This window comes from Watersipora subatra, chromosome 2, assembly GCF_963576615.1.
Source record: "Watersipora subatra chromosome 2, tzWatSuba1.1, whole genome shotgun sequence".
Classification (NCBI taxonomy): Eukaryota; Metazoa; Bryozoa; class Gymnolaemata; order Cheilostomatida; family Watersiporidae; genus Watersipora; species Watersipora subatra.
In genome coordinates this window covers 8,655,315-8,673,144 of record NC_088709.1, presented here as the reverse complement: position 1 = coordinate 8,673,144, position 17,830 = coordinate 8,655,315, and the positions used below count along the sequence as shown (strand labels likewise).

The 17,830-nt window shown below is 41.1% G+C and overlaps 1 protein-coding gene across 2 annotated transcripts in view; it reads left to right on the top strand.

The window, feature by feature from the left end:
- LOC137386782 (gastrula zinc finger protein XlCGF57.1-like) overlaps positions 1-17,519 on the top strand; it is a 56,191-nt gene extending 38,672 nt beyond the window's left edge. For both annotated transcript variants that reach the window (XM_068072925.1, XM_068072926.1), the window contains 2 exons: positions 4,564-4,626; positions 16,044-17,519. In XM_068072925.1, coding sequence (XP_067929026.1) covers positions 4,564-4,626; positions 16,044-17,089 — 1,109 coding nt within the window. In that variant the 3' untranslated portion in view covers positions 17,090-17,519. The remainder of the gene's footprint in view (positions 1-4,563; positions 4,627-16,043) is intronic.
- Positions 17,520-17,830: the final 311 nt, after the last annotated feature.

Sequence of the window (17,830 nt, the reverse complement as noted above, 5' to 3'; positions counted from 1 at the left end):
GTGCTCGACATTGTCAATTGACAACTTACAAAGATAACTCACAATGGAAAAATACCATTACAATGCAAGGTGTGCATCTGTAAGTTTTCTCATCACAGGGATCCAAGAGACTACATGAGGACTCACACTGGAGAGAATTAATCTTCTACAATAATTCATTTTCTACCAATTTACTATGAGATTTACATTGTATCAGTATCGGTCAAGGCTCATAACCTAAGCTTTTTTTTTGTTCATGCTGTCAGGCCTGAGACTAACACACTTTGATAACAGGCTACAAATGATACTCATCGATAAACTACAGTTTTATATGACAGCAAAGCACTAAGCTTTTTGTATTAAAAGAATAAACTATAATTTTGTAGTGGCAGGACAATACTTTGGTAGCTTCAATAGGTATCAACTTCTGGAGTTGTTCTTACGAACATATTAGTAGATATGACCATCTTAAAGAGAGAATAAAATGTTTCAACATTTTCATTTATCCTTGAAAGCTATCGTAGACACTTGAGGGATAGTATGAATATCAACTGGTAGGACAATATTACAAAACGTAGAAATCTTGAGGCTGGCAGGTCTATCATCAATGGCTGACATCCATATTGAAGTTGTCTGATATGATTGAGCCATGTACACAGAGTGCAACAAGACCGGCTTCCATGTCAACTATTATACACATACCTATGTGATGGTAATAGAAATCGAGGAAGGCCAAGCCACGGCTAAAAAGATGTAGTAATTCATAACAGGTGACTGCATGTAATTGAACTGATCGGAAATCTTTTACCATACGGAAGCAACAACCGTGGGCTTAGTCGCCTTGACCGACGGCAAAAGAGAAAAAAAATATCTGTGTACCTGATAATCCAGCTGTAGGTTGGCCTTAAAACACCGGAGGGTTGCAGTGTTTTAGGAATATGTATAAAGATTTGTGTTCCCTGATAGGTTATGGCAACAGTTCCAGCATGTCATTGTAGAAATAATCCTAAGTTTTATCATCTTTTGGAATAACCTGTTACCTCATTTATTGTTCTTCTTTTTATACGGCGCAACATTAAATAAACTTTCATTAAAGGTAATCCATAGTTACTATTCCCGACACATGGTTCATGGCATTTTTTGGATTTTGTGTTGCTCTTTTTTTAATTTTTTTTCAAGATTTGTATTAGCAATGTGCACAGCCTCATGTTGATTGGCAACATATTTGATGTTGTTATGTACATAGCATGTTACTGCCACTTCATCATCTGATGTTTAGGGTTTTTAAAGAAATTTGCTAAAAGTAGCCTAAACTTTAGTTTTAAAAGAATCTTCGCAAATAAAAAGCCTTAGTGTTGAAGAATGAAGGAGAAAGCATCAAGTATCACTGTATATGTACTAGTAAATTAAGAATTATCAGTTACTCCTCAACCTTGAAGTATACTAACCAGTGTATGACTACACTAAATCATCCCTTATCTTGCAATGTTTACTATATCTCACTATATCTCAACGTTTGACCATCATCATCGGACTAGTAAAAGATAATGTATCTGTTCCGTGTAATGTGCCACACATTTTAGTTCTGCAACTAAATTTTGCCTGAAGTCACATTAATTTTAAGAACCCCATTTTGCATGAAAGGAGTTTAATCTGAAGAGTCTAATTTTGTCTTTCTGGTGGAGAATAAAGGCTAAACTAAGAACCTGTGCATAAGCCTAAAATTTTCTTTTCAAGGGTAGTTAAACACACTGTAGAGTTGCCAAAGTTTGCCAGCAAGTTTCATATTTGAATTTCTTGCTCTTTGGGCGCTGTTGTGTAGACTGCCACAACAATTGTAGACTGTGGACATGGCCTGGCTTTCCATCGTGTGCTTTCCTTCGTAGCTTTTCCTTTCTTCCTTCAGCTCAAAGAGCTCGCACTGTTGTCAGTCTTCACTGGTTTGTCTGCTGAGTTCATCAGCATTCTTGTGGTCTAGTGCGACTCATTGCTCTGGGGCATACCGAAACTCAGCTGGAATGTTTTGCCGCCTGATTTGAGAGCTTTTTCCTTTAAGGCAGCAAGTGGAGAAAGGCATTGTCAATGCGGAGAAGAAAATTTTGTCCTTAAAGGTAGGGCCAGATGTGTTTCATGGCCTTAACCACGGCCAACAGCTTCCTCTAGATAACACAGTAATTTCTATCTGCCAGCTGTCTGCTCCTCACCACACATCTACTTTTTTCCTTTCCCCGTAAGCTCATGCAGAGGCTTTACAGTGATAGTAAAGCTTGGAATGTGACGGTAGTACTTTACCATGCTCAAGAAGCCTCGCAGCTCCCTGAGCCTTTTGATGGTCGACCAGTCTCGAATTGCCCTCGCTTTTTAGGGGCATTAGCACCCGCTCATTGCTAACCACCCTGCGACTGGAGTACGGGCGACTGACTCCATGACTTTCAAGTACTGGGGTACCTGCAACTAATTACATATACCTATGACTGGAGTAGCGCACATATGTAGTCATATTAGTATTTCTCTTTTTATCACATTTCTCTCAGATTATATATACCACAATATAACCACAATATATCATTGTGGTTTACAATTTTGCCAAATAATTAGTTGTAGAATATTCATCATTTGACTTGATTTCCCTGCTCAGAGTGCATTCACTCATCTACTCTTAGATAAACGTTCCCTTTTTTGCTGCCCATGCATGAGTTTTTACTGCACTTTTCAGAAAACTATGGGGTCACAGTATCTAGTATAGTGGGGAGTTGTGGTACATTAGCAGTATTTTCTTGTTTTAATACATGTATTAATACTACAGTACTTCTCAATTTGGCTCAACTGGAAGTCTAGCTATTTTATTCATTGCCACTAAGTCTAACAGCATTTGCAATAAGTAGTTGTAGCGGCTCATGCGATACGTATATTTGTACACAAATATATTATGATTATAACCCAAGTGTAAGTCATAAGCATTGCTACTTTAAACTCGATGGTGTGTGTGTGTTCACTTTATCTCTTTTGCTTGATGGAAGGCTATGGCTTTCTTCAAGCTCTGTAGATCATGCGTACTTAATAGCCGTGCTTTAGCCATATTAGCCAGGCTTTAGCTGCTATAGCTGGACTTGAAACATAACAGTTGTACTTAGCCAGCTGGCTAAGCCTCTCTTAGGATAACTTTAGCTCATTCAAGGGATTGGCTAATTATGTTTTGTTTGTCTGTAGCCAGTTAGCGATGACTTAGCTGGCTAGGCATATTCCCAATAAGCCCAGCCGGATCGTCTGGATCGCTCACTCCACACTCTCCTCCATTAAGGATTGTAGTAATCCATCAGCAGTGGAATAGCTAGCCGAACACACATTTGATGCTGCCAGCTATATGCCTTAGCCTATTTAATTTTTGACATGTCCAATCCCCATACCGATCCAGCCTTCTCATGACCTGGGGTTGTGCAGGACCTGTTCCGGAACTGGTTCAGGCATCAGAGCCCGAAAGGGCAACAGCAATCGATAAAGCTCATTGTACCCTTGCTCACCTTTGATGATCATATTTCGTGATTGAGGCATCTGTTTTTCTGTTCTTTTTTTGTTTTCTCATTAAAACTTTTAATAGCTCTTTATATGGCTGCGAAACTGGCTGTGGCAACATCAGCTCAGGGTTTCTCTCTCCAAGAGATGTTTTCTCCGTGTGTGCTGTCATAGCTCGTTTCATCTTTGTCCCTCTCTCCTTGGTTTTAGAGTTGCTGGGGCGCAACACAGTTATTCCGGTCCTAGCCAGCTTTTGAGCCAGTTCCAGTATATCTGGCTCCTGTTTTGTGGATGATTTGCCTTGCCTATTTGATGAAATAAGTGTAGGTTTTGCTATGCTCGAAGGATCTGATAAGCCTCACAAACCGTTTTTACAGTTTAAGGTTATCTCTCCTTTGTTGCTTGTAGAACATCCATACTCACTCTCCAAGATCATATAGGGATGAATCTTCTTATTTTTCTTGCCAGATGTACATGTGGGTCTGGTGGCGCGCGTTGTGAGCCTCGGCCAATCCAAGTAGCTCCACTCCATACTTGTGTGTTTGTTGAAACTATGAGAGGTAGCTAATCGTTGTTGTTGTTGGAACTCGGGAAAGTATACCCCGGTATGATCTTCTCAGCAAGAGAGGCAACACATCACACGCCTCTTGGCTTCGGTTTAGCTTCAGGGCCCGAGGAGAATTCAGAAGCATATGAAAACAACCTAGTTGAGCCAAGTAAGCCAGAGCGCTTTGAAGTTTCATCTACTGTGGCACATTTGTATGCGCACGCTTGACTGTTTATCAGATAATTATGTGTGTAAATTATTTCGCTTATTAATTCCAAGTGTTGCCATTATTTGTAGAGCAGTAAAGGGTCGCAGTGGAACCTTCACAATAGTTTAAATACAACTGTGTTCATAATGTATCATTATATTGTATATATTGAAGTTAAAGTAGAACCTGGTGATTCATCACCCAACATAGACAGTAATCAAGTTGATTATGTTGGAAGAAGGTTTCGTTGTAACCATGACAACCTATTACATATTTCATTGCTATTTGTCTAGATGAACTCTCATTTTTATTGTAGGAGGTACAGAAGTGAAAATAGAACCAACATCTGAAAGTGGTGCTGATAATCTCAACTTTACTGGTTAGTTGGAGGTTTTTCAAATAATAGTGATAGCGGATGGTCATTGCCTTTGATTTTTGGCATCTCCCAGTTAAATTAATATGATAATTATCGTAGTTTCGACAATTGAAAGTCTGGGGAAGTGGAGTCTGAAGAAAGGGTAGTTGGCTGTATTAAGTTGCAAGGCTATAACGGAGCACAATAAAATCTTTTTGAAGGTAAGCAGTTTGAGGATTTCATTGGCTGAACACAGACTCATGTGCGCTCAGAAAGTAAGAGCAATGTTTTTAGAAAACTGTGACGTTTGACTGAAGGATGCACACTGATTTTAAAGTAACGGAGCTTTTCTCGCAAGTTTGTTTAGGTTTGTTTTCTGTATAAGATTATTCTATATATTTATGTGTATTTAAGTGGTTTATATTGCTAACATTGAACTTAATCTAGAATGAAATAGCAGTTCAGTCAATATACACATTGATGAAGGTAGAAATAGCATTAGTATAATTGTATAATGAATGTGTAACATGGGCTCATGGTTTCTATCTTTAGGAAGTATTTTATCTATCCTGGTTTAATTAGTTCCTTTTATGTTTGGTCCTCTCTTTGGTTCTAGGGCTATTGGGGCTCAATCCTGTTCCTCCAGGCAAGCATGGTATGATTTTTGCTGGTTTAGTTTTGTATGGACAACTATCCCTACTTTTTATGAATTAGTTGCAGATTGGCTTGGCTCGAATGATTTGATCGAGTGTCATAATTTATGCCTTCGGTTTTCCGATTATGACTCCTTTTCATCACATTTTGAGCATTCAGACCCGGTCGGCAGGGTGTAGATGTGTGACCTTTTGTGGTCCTCTTGTCTATCTATATGAGTGTGGTGGAGTGTGCTGTAAGCGTCTTCCAACCCTCTTGAGTAGGTCAACCTTTTTCTCTGTCTTGGCTGGATATCTGTGTTTTGGTGCTGGTAATTCAGCAGGTCCGGCAAGCGCAGTTCTTGTCCGAGCATTAGCATTTTTGCTAGCTACCCTATGGCTGAGTGTGGTGTACCCCGGTACCCTCTCATCAGCTAATGAAGCAACATATCTCATATTTTCTGGCCTCAGTTTAGCGTCAGAGCCCTGAGCAAGTTGCCCAGTTGCGGATTGTTGCGCTTTACATTGACGTTGGTCTGTGGGTAGTATGAGGTGGTGTACGATTTGTCTACATGCCAGACTTGACACAGCTCGGTCATCAGTCGGCTCTCAATTTGTTCTTTCAGAGTCGTTATGGTAAGCCCATGTAGCGGAAGACTTGCTCTTTTAGGGCGGTTGCTACGGCTTGTGCCATGGCTTCTGAGGTGGCCAAAGTGTCATGCCATTGGGTAAAGTGATCAGTTAATGCCAGTATCAAGTAGATACCATTTGACATTTTTGGTGGTGCCTCCACCAAAAAAGCTGCATTTTGCCAGTGGCATCCGGTGTATAGCCTCTGCCTTCTTCCAGGTGTGTTTGTCCCACCATGTTTGGCAGCTAGGTGCACTTCGCAACTCTTGACCAATATCCTTACAGTCGCTGGCAGTTCTGGCCAGCACCAGGTCAGACAGAGGTGACTGGTCATCCTGCTTCCCCAAAGTTTGCTAAGCAATTTTCTCTCTGAATGATGGCAGTCAGACTGCACAACATATCGGCTAGTCAGTGGTGAAGTCCTGGTTTCTAACACTCTGTATGCTTGTATCCTGAGAATATGCCTGAGTTTTCCTAAATTTCGGAGTTGCTGATTGCACAGCTGGTTAGGAACTCCCTGACCAGCTGCGGTCAGAGAGTTGCTCTCTGGTCTGCGCATCTATCCCCGAGTGTGTTGCAAGGCCCGGCTCGGTAGTCTCTTCTGGTTTTGCAAAGTAGTCTTGTCTGGCTATGCGTTAATCTCTCTGGCTACCCAAAATGTTGACCCAACTGACTAACTGTCTCACATTTGGTCCTACTGACCCTTGACACAGCTGTTAGGCCTGTTTTGAGTCTTCACAACAAGGTCTGGTCATCTATGGTGAGTTCTCATCGGGTGAGTCTACCATCACTCAGTCCGACAAACTTACACTGCTGGCTGTCTTCCCAGGTCTGCCACCACAGCCCACTTGCGTTACCATAGCGCAATCTGGCCGGTGCTCCGGCGGATATTTTGACTCCTCCTGAATATCCAACCATCGTGCCACATTGTTGGATGGTTGTTCCTTCCTGTCCGGCCAGTGTAGGGGGGAGTAGTTGATTTAGAGCAGAGTTTGTCGACCATATAGCTACAGTCGGTCTTGCTTCAGGGCCTTGATCATGTCCAGCAACTCTTCCGCGTGACACAGTGGTTCCTTTTGGCAGAGATCAGCGTTTTCCCTAAGGAGGCACTCACCCTTTATGTTCTGTTCTTGATTTTGGCCAGTATTGCATCTATATCTAAGATACACACCTGACTCAAATCAGGTTTTTCTAGACTCTGTGTAGAGGAGATGCATTCTTTCAGGTCATCAAAGGTGGCTTGCTCTTCCTCCTTGTCTACTTCTCTCCTCACTTTGGCAGTGTTTACAAGGGCTGTTTCGTAGTAACAAAGCTCATAATTTACTTATGGTAGTATTCTACCGCGCTCAGAAAAGCTTCGCAGTTCCCTAAGCCCTTTCGGGTGGTGACCATTTTTAGGCTGATTGTTATGGTCAGTAACCACCACTGTTTCATTTATCATATGATCCAGGTAGTGCACTTGGGACTGAAAAAGTTTGCATTTGGTTGGTTCAATTTTGAGTCCTGCTTCGTTCGGTTACTAACACCTTTCCCTCTACTCGGTGCAGGTGGTATCGAAATCTAATGCAATGACTATGTCTTTCAAGTAGAGTAGCAGCAATGACGTCTCTGTGGAACCCGCGTCAGTAGCCTTTGAAAAGTGGCTGGAGCAGAAGTGAGCCCAAATAGTAGAACCTTCCACAAGCTGGAGTGAGGTTTAAATGGTTGCTTATCCTGTGCATCGAAAGCGACTTGCGGGTAACCTTTCCCAAATTCAGAATACTTCAAAACCTACTGCTGGCGAAAGCGTCAAGACTGTTGTCTATCCAGAGAAGGTGAGGCGTCCTGCTTTTTGACCACGTTTAGCGGGCAGTAGTCAACTCTGAATCGCTGATTTCCTTCCGAATTAACACCACAGAGTGGTACCTCCACACACCGGCAGGCTCAATGAGTCTCTTGCTGAGAAGATCTTATACCTGACATCTTGCTTCAGCCTCCTTCTTTGGTACCCGCTCTATTGGTGGTGGCAAATAGGCTGCTTCACTTCCTTTACTGGGATGGGATGTTCTACTCAAGATTCAGCCCAATTAATCCTTTTCTCATGGTAAATGTAGCCTCGGAGTGTGTCAATAGCTTAGCCAATTGTTTAACTTGTCTTAGCTCCTTACAGTTCTTCCTTGCTGCTTGGAACAAGTCCTTCAAGTAGTTTGGTGCCCATACATCCAGTGCTTGTGTATCCCTAGTATCGTTGTATCTCTCACTATCTGTACCTTAGTCAGCAACAGCCGCCTGTGTCTATGCGTAAGTTTAAACTAGCCTGAAACTTTTGTTGCAAGTCAACCTAAAGGTTGACTTGCAACCAAATTCACATTACAGTTATTTGGTATAAAAATATTCACCATGTCTTACTCCGCGGTGTTGTAGGTGTAAATTATGTGGAAATGTGATTACAAGCTTTTAAAAGTTCAAAAACGAACAGTTAATTGCCGCCATCACAAAAATGGTGTAGATTAGAATCCCTTTCCAAAATGGCTCAAATGAAGCGTAAGCTGAACAAGATGGCTTCTGTTTACGCTCTCATGCAACCTCATTCGACGAAATATTTTCACAAGTATACTTCATGCACTCATTAAAACCATGTCTATTGTCCTTATGCGTCTATTTCATCATCATTGTAATGCTGTCATTTTGAGCACTCATCTCAAAGCCTACTGTAAAAGTTTGTTTAATTTTTTAACCTTAGCCCGAATGAGTGCATATTAACCTCTGATAAAAATGGCGAGCCTGTTGGTCACCTGTGATAGTCAAAAAATGCTGCAGAAATTGTTCGCGCTGTTTAGCAAGAAGTATGGGTCACATGATCAGATTACGACTAGATGATTAGATCCAACTGAAACAAAACTGTAAAGTAGCGAGCATCTATATTTGATACGGGCTTTTTTTGTAGAACCCGAAGTGTATGTCATAAACTAGTGCTACAAGAAGTTTTATATTGAGCCTTTTGGTGGCCTTTAAATTCACGGGAGAACATCACGTTTTAAAACAATAACCAAATTGTTTGAGTACGTCAGAAAAACAAATTTATTCCTATCTACGGCTTTTTTGTGATGGTGACAATTAACTATTCATTTTCGAGCTTTTAAGAGCTTGTAATTACATCTTCACATATTTTGCTCCTACAGTGCAGCAGAATAAGACATGGTGAATTTTTTGATACCAAATAACTGTAATATGAATTTAGTTGCAAGTCAACCTTTAACAGAAATCACGGGCCACTGTAACTCCATTGCATATTAGTGAGCCGCTAATAATGGCATCCCCAAAATTGCATATCTGCTGACACAGCTCATCAGAAGGTCGTATCAATAACCGACGACCCCGTAATATGACAGTCGTGTATAGTCAGTCATTAGTGTTACATATTAGCTGTGCAGTCAGCTTTCTTTTAGTTGTGCTATAATCGCATAATTGTCTAATAACCCATAGCTATGGGCTTGCTAACTAAGTCAGTTCCTTTATGTGCTTCTTACCTGTGAGCTGTGTTTTCTGTGATACAAGACTTATCGTGATAATACAATACAACAACTACAATACAACAACTGGTGTCAGGAATGAACATTGTGGACTCACAGCCAGCATTTTTCTATTGTCTTGCTATGGATCCTAACATAAAAGCTTTGATCGATGCTATGCAGAAACAGCAACAACAGTTCCAGCAGCAAAACCCTGATCTACAGAAGCAGTCTATCTCCTTGTTTGAAGCTACCAAGAGTGATAGTGCTGCATCAATACCAGTAGCTGTCGCCATACCCAAGTTTGAAGCATACGACAGGGGTAAAGAAAAATGGAACCAGTACCTTCAACGTTTCAATCAGCACTTTAATATGTATCGGGCGGTAGATGACAGTCAGAAACGAGCAGGCTTACTATCTTGGGTAGGAGCTGAGACATACGACTTGTTGTCAAACTTATTTGGCGCAGAGGATATTACAAGCAAGTCATTTACTGAGTTGTCGGAGAAACTTAATGAACACTTTGCAGATACCATACATGTTCAGGCAGCAAGATTTGAATTTTCTCAATGTAAGATGAAGACTGGTCAGTCCTATGTTGATTGGGCTGCAGAACTTCGTGGACTCGCACGGCACTGTGCTTTCACGTGCAAAAGCACAGGCTGTGGCACTAGTTATGTTGATGAACAAATTCGTGACATAATCATTAAAGAGACGCCACATGCTGATGTACGTCGCCAGTGTCTACTTGATGCTGATCCCTCTCTTAATGATGTTCTTAAGAAGGCTACAGCATTCATCAAGACAACGGAGACCGATAAAATTCTCAAGGGGGAGACAACTTCTCCAGCTATTGAGGACACAGTACACAAAATGTCAGGTCAGTACAAGCAAAGATCACGCCGAGGTCAACAAACCATTGGAAAGCAACAAGCTAATGCACAGAACACAGGTATGTTGAAGTCTTGCCCTAGCTGTTACATTAAACATGACAGAAAAAATTGTCCCTGCAGAGCATTTGTCTGCAGGAAATGTGAGGTCAAAGGTCACATTGAGGCTGTCTGTATGGCTAAGACAGCAGCACAAAGTCAGACAGAACAGTCTGCTAGGACAGTTGAAAACTCTGTGTTAAGTGTGCTCACTGATGCAAGTGAACCTTATCATTCAGTACATGCAGTTTCAGATAATCTTTTCCAACGAGCCAATAGAAAGGTTTGGATCAAAACTGTTGTCAATGGACATGATGCAATGTTTCAATGGGACACAGGAGCTACTTGCTCTATAGTTGATTTGCAATGCTACCAAAGTCTTGGATCACCCCCCCCCCCTCTTACCTGTCAGTACCCATCTTAAAGCGTATGGGCAGAGTGAGTTACAGATTAAAGGACAATGTTCAGTTAGTGTGAAGGTAGGAGATGTGGAAAAACAAAATCTCAAACTTCTTGTAAACACAACACAAGGCTCAAACCTTTTTGGTCTAGATTGGAGTGACAAATTCGGTCTCTCGCAGCAGGGGCTAGCTATATTGACACAGGGTAGTTGTGATGTTACCTGTACTGTCACAGGAAGTAACCCTATTGGATTTAGGGACAAAATCGCTGCACTCTCCTCTAAGTACTCTGATGTCTTTAAGACAGGTCTTGGCCGATGTAAAAAGGTAAAAGTACCAGTACGCTTGAAACCAGGAAGCACACCAAGCTTTTCTAAACCTCGTGTAGTGCCATTCTCTAGACGCCAAGCTGTAAAAGAAGAGCTAGATCGATTAGTTAAAGCTGGTGTTTTGGAACATGTGGACTTTAGTGATTATGCTGCTCCAATAGTAGCAGTTTCCAAACCAAATGGAAGCGTGCGTATATGTGGTGATTTCAAGATGTTGAACCAACAAATATCAATTGATCAACACCCATTACCAAGCCTTGAAGAGTTGCTAGAGAAGTTGAGAGGCGGGGTACACTTTTCCAAGATAGGCCTGGCAGATGCCTACTTGCAACTAGAGTTAGATGATAATGCAAAGAAGTTGTGTGTCATCAACACTCAATGTGGTTTGTTTCGCTACAACAGGATGTGTTTTGGATTGGCATCAGGCCCTGCACAGTTTCAGCGATGCATGGACTCAATGATTGCTGACTTACCTGGAGTTGCAGCATACTTGGATGATCTGATTGTCACTGGTAGCAGTGAGAGTGAGCACTTGTCTAATCTCGACAAGCTCTTAGCTAGACTACAGGAGTACGGGCTTCGCATACAGAGAGAGAAATGCGAGTTCTTTAAGAATGCTGTTGAATACCTAGGTCACATAATAGACAAAAACGGCAAGACTCCCTCGAATTCTGCAATAGAGGCTATTGAACAGCTTCCACGACCACAGAACTTACAACAGCTACAGGCATTTTTGGGCAAAATCAACTACTATGACTCATACATTGCTGACCTGTCTAGCAAAGCAGCCCCCCTCTACAAGTTTGTTCGTGAAAATGTCGAGTTTGACTGGACTGACGAGTGTGACAAGGCCTTCCATGTTCTTAAAGAAAGGGTCATCAAGGCTACCAAGCTTACCCATTTTGACCAGAGTAAACCGCTGGTTCTAGCAACAGACGCATCTAACTATGGAATTGGGGCAGTACTCCTACAAGAGGAAAATGGAGCTGAAAGACCACTAGCACATGCATCAAAGACATTGAGCGTGCACCAAAAAAATTACTCACAGATAGAGAAAGAAGCGCTTTCTATCATATATGGAGTGACTAAGTTTAGACAGTATCTATATGGGAGACGTTTTACGCTCATTACTGATCATAAACCCCTGGTTGCCATGTTTTCACCAGAAAAGAATATCCCCGTTTTAACAGCTCAGCGACTGCAGAGATGGGCCCTCACACTGATGGCTTATCAGTATGACATCAGGTACAAACCTACAGCACAGCACGGCAATGCAGATGGCTTGTCCAGGTTACCTATAGGGGCAGACCCGAAGTTTGACCATGATAAAGAGAAGGAGAGCATTGAGGTCTCACACACTATACAAGAGGAGCTTGATCATGGTCCCCTTGACGATGAGGCTGTTAAACAAGAAACCATGAAAGACACATCACTACAGATAGTGAAAGAGTGGATACTGAATGGCCTTTGGCCCAATAAGCTTACAGCTAGCTATGAACATTTGCGGCCATATTGGAATATGAAGGAGTCTCTTTTTGTTCATGGGGAGGCTGTGCTTTTGCAACGTGATGACACTACTAGAGTTGTCATTCCACAGGCTCTGAAGAGTAAAGTGTTAGACTTGCTGCATACATCACACTGGGGTGTAGAAAGAGTAAAACAGCTTGCTCGTCGATACGCATGGTGGCCTAGCATCTATGCAGACATAGAACAGCTAATCAAAGCTTGTGAACCTTGCCGAATCTGTGCTAATGACCCAGCCAAGACTTACCAAAGTTGGCCGTCTACCCAACTACCATGGGAACGAATTCATTTGGATTATGCAGGACCTTTTAAAGGTCAGATGTGGTTGGTTTGTGTAGATGCACATTCCCAATATCCGTACGTTGCTATGCTAGATGTAGGAAAAACTACTTCTAAGGACACAATTGGCGTGCTACGACAGATCTTTGTACATAAAGGTCTTCCTCGGACTATTGTTACGGATAATGGCCCACAATTTGTGTCAAATGAATTTGACCAGTTCTGCACCATGCATGGCATTAAACATATAACATCTCCTGCATTCCATCCTGCATCGAATGGAGAAGCGGAGAGATTTGTCCAGACTCTTAAGCAATCCATAGAGAAGAATTGTGCAGGAGGGGAGAAAATCAAGATTGCCCTTGCCCTACAACTGTTTTTAACCACTTACAGATGTTTGCCTCATCCCTCTTTGACCTGGAAATTACCTGCTGAAATTCTACATGGACGACAGCCGAGAAATACTCCGACCTTGCTGAAACCAATTCAGAACAAGAAAACTCTTTCACCAGGTCAAGCATCTTCTACATCATCACGGTATGAAGTAGACTCTTTGGTTTATGCAAGGAACTATAGCTCTGGACCTAAGTGGATACCTGGAACGATAATTAACAAGCTGGGTAACATACTGTATGCTGTGCGAACAGACCGTGGTGTATGGAGACGACATGCCAATCAGCTACAAGCTAGACTTCAAGTTAATGATACATCGACCAATGACAATATCATCACAGCTTCAAATGATCTTAACATTCACCCTGCCCATTCTGTACCTGATGAGAGGCCAGTACAAAGTCCAAGATATCCTACTCGTAATAGAAGACGACCTGATTACTATGACAGTTCTAAGTTCTAACAAGGTCATGACTAACCATAAACTCAGAATAGTGAGGGAGATGTGTTACATATTAGCTGTGCAGTCAGCTTTCTTTTAGCTGTGCTATAATCGCATAATTGTCTAATAACCCATAGCTATGGGCTTGCTAACTAAGTCAGTTCCTTTATGTGCTTCTTACCTGTGAGCTGTGTTTTCTGTGATACAAGACTTATCGTGATAATACAATACAACAACTACAATACAACAATTAGGCCGTGGCTGTTATTTTCTTCACACAGGTCTGGTACATCTGAATAACCACTGTCAAATACTTTCTTACTCAGCAAGTTTGTGATGCATCCGGTGTTGATCAGGAATTGGATGGATCGTTCCTATCACTTCCTTGGAATGAAATAGCTAGTTGAAAGAGGCTTATTCAGAGACTGCCTGATCATCTTGGTTCCGTCTTTAGTTCGAGCGACAATAAGGTTTACCTTGGACACTTTTAAGCCTGTTGAAACAGGGCAAGCCTCTAATGTTTTCATGCAGGCTATTAGTTTGTCGTCGTTTTGGTCTCTCCTAGCTGCTGTTTGGGTCCGCTCCTGGTAACCTTGCTTAGCTTTTCTCATTTTGGTCTCTTCTTTTCTTTGGCCAGGGCAGGCTGTAAAGGATGAGACTCCAGCTTCTCCAGAGCTTCATAATAGCTCGAAGTGGCTATGGCAGAGAAAATGCTAAAGTGCTTAAAGGTCGCTGTATCATTCTTGCGTGGCTATTATAGTAGAAAATCTTTTTGTCACTCATCCAACCCCCCTCACCTTGCTTTTGCATTTAGCCACTGTTTTCAGTGTCTTGACCTGTTAAGTGCGTTGTGAACAATGTCTCCATCACATCACAAAATAGCAATGAATTTCTCTATCCTAGACTTGTTTTGAGAATGTTGAATGGCTGTTTTCGTGTTGCTATCCCACCATCTTGGTAATGACTCTAGCCTTGTTTCGTTCATCTCAAAATCTTTGATAATCATCATTTTTTACAGGAAAGTCATTGGAGAGCTCTATGCTCTGTTTGAAACTATCGTATTATTCTCTAGCTATCAATGGGCCTGTATTTCTCGTAGATATCCTTTTTAGCAAGATTTGTGACAGGGCTGTAGATTTACTTAGCTTTTCCAATTTCCAGCATAGATGACCTATTCTATAAAATGCCATTCTTTCTACTTTTTGTCATGATTCACTGAGTACATGCTTATAAGTCTTTTAGGTTTAGTTAACTGTAGTAAACCTAGGACTTATATATACCAGCTGTTCGCAAGTACATCCCTGTTGAAACATTGCTGTTTATATCAACTTATTCATTAAAGACAGATAGACTTGAGTATCACCTAAAAAATCCTTTGTACCAAAACACATGTAGAGGTTGCTATTATTACTTTAATGTATCACAATTGTTGCTGTTGTAGCATAAAGCTAGATGTGTCCCGATATAGTGACATAGGGAAATTTAGTCATCCAAAATAGTCCTTCATAATTAATGTTTTGCATCTGATGGTTGGTTTGGATAATATTAGTACCGTACTTTTCGGACTATAAACCGCACCCCTATATAAGCCGCATCTGCTTTATTTTCCAAAAAATGATTATAAAACAATACATAGACCGCACCTTTGTATAGGCCGCAGAACTCAGGACGGTGCTTTTTAACACGGCAGCAATTTTCTGGTTTAACACAGAACAGTGCCTGCCTAACAGCACTGTTTCGTATTAACCGAGTTTTTTTAACTTGGTGTTTAACGGAACAGTACTGTTAGGCATTGTTTCGTATTTTCTTTCACTGCTAGAAACGCACTAACCGGAGATTCCCGTTAATGCGCCCTAGCGATGAAAGAAAAAGCCACAGAATAGCCGTACCCTTATATAAGCTGCATTGCTCAAATTATCAGAAAAAAAAGTAGCGGCTAATAGTCCAAAAAGTACGGTATGTTTCAATGTTTGCTGCCAATCTTAAACTATATGTTGGAAATGTTCCCCAAAATAGACATTCATGGGATGAACACTCCAAAATATTACTTGGTATTACATGTAAGAATTTGTTGGCAATGTTCTCCAAAATAGACATTCATGGGATGAACACTCCAAAATCTTATTTTGTATTTTATATAAGAATTTGACGACAATTTTGTAACATGACAATACTTGTGTGTGCGTGCGAGCGAGCGTGTGGTACTACAGAGCCAGTGTACCACAAAAATTTTAAAATGTTATGCAGTATTCAGGTGTTTGCTTCCTTGGCCTTGAGTGCAAAAAACTACGATCTTCATCAAGCTGCTGCTTTAAGGTGGATGTCATTATTTTTTTGTAGTTTTCTAAAGAGATTTTGCACGGTATTATGAGTAAGCGTTTTGCATTGTAGGGGAATTTTGGAGACCGAAATTCTTTCAAAGATACCAAAATGTTCTACCGAGAAGATCATTATGTAAGAACACTGTAAAGACAAAGAGAAAAGTTCCCGCCAAAAAGAAATTATTTCAATGTAAGATGTGTAATAGTAGGTTTACTCATCGCAGTCATCTAACAATTCACATGAGGACTCATACTGGAAAGAAGCCACTTCAATGCGAGATGTGCAGTAGAAGGTTTGCTGACCGCAGTGCTCTAACAATTCACACAAGAACTCACACTGGAGAGAAGCCATTTCAATGTGAGACTTGCAGTTGCAAGTTTGCTAGCCAGGGTCAACTAACAGACCACATGAGGACTCACACGAGAGAGAAGCCATTCCAATGTGAAATATGCAGTAGCAGGTTTGCTCGCCGCAGTGATCTAACAAGTCACATGAGGTCTCACACTGGAGAGAAGCCACTTCAATGCGAGATGTGCAGTAAAAGGTTTGCTTATCACAGCTCTATAATACGTCACATGGCTTCTCATACTAGAGAGAAGCCATTTCAATGTGAGATATGCGACAGGAGCTTTCCTCGGCAAAGCAATCTCACAAGCCACTTGCTGATTCATACTGGAGTGAAACCATTTCAATGTGAGATGTGTGACAAAAGCTTTTCTCGTCGCTGTAATCTAACAATACATTTAAGGACTCACACAGGAGAGAAGCCATTTCAATGTACAATGTGCAGCAAAAGATTTTCCCGACCCCAGAATCTCAAATGTCACATGAGGACTCATACTGGAGAGAAACCATTTCAGTGTGAGATGTGCAATAAAAGGTTTTCTGATCGCAGTCATTTAACAAATCACATGAGAACTCACACTGGAGAGAAACCGTTCCAGTGTGAGACTTGCAGTAGCAGGTTTGCTCACCGCGGTCAACTAACAGTCCACATGAGGACCCACACTGGAGAGAAGCCATTTCAATGTGAGGCGTGCAGCAAGAGCTTTCGTCACCGTGGTAGTCTTGTGAAGCACATGAAGAAGACTCATACTGAAAAGGAGCCATCTTAGTACTACAAAGAGTTGCAATAGAGTATGTGCTTAACATCGTCAATTGAGAAGTTAAAGGAGAACCCACACCGGAGAAATACCATTCTGATGCAAGATGTGCATCTGTAAGTTTTCTCATCACAGGGATATAAGAGACCACATGAAAGCTGACGCTGGAAAAAACAAGCCATATAAAGCTTCATAACGAAGAGAAACCTTACCGATCCAAGGTTTGCTGTAGTAGCTTCACTCATTGCTTCATATTTTGAAAAGAAACCGTTTCATCGTAAAGCATGTGACCATACATCTCTGTATATATTTAAATGCACACATATACACTTATTTTGCTTTGTAAAAATCATATATCTGTGTGAACACATCAGGAGCATATTGATTGATGATTAAATTGACTAATTGTAAAAAGTATAGTATTGTATTTAATAAAAGTAAATTGTCCATTAAATGACAAGCTTTGGTTCTGTCTGGTTGAACCAAATTAAACATGGTTGATGACTGGGTATTAACACTTGCGCTGATTCTTAAATCATTCGCAAATGTTCCTTAATCCTCAAAGGCTATCAAGTTAAGAATAGATTGTAGTAGCAATTGATGTTGAAGTTCTCCGCACTCCATCTTCTGAACTGTCGACAGGGTTTGTTGAGCGTTAGAATGGCGATAGCCAAGTTGTACTAATGTTGAACGTCAAGAATACTTGAATTTTTAGCAGCATGGAGGTCAGGTGGATGCTAAAATCACTCATCT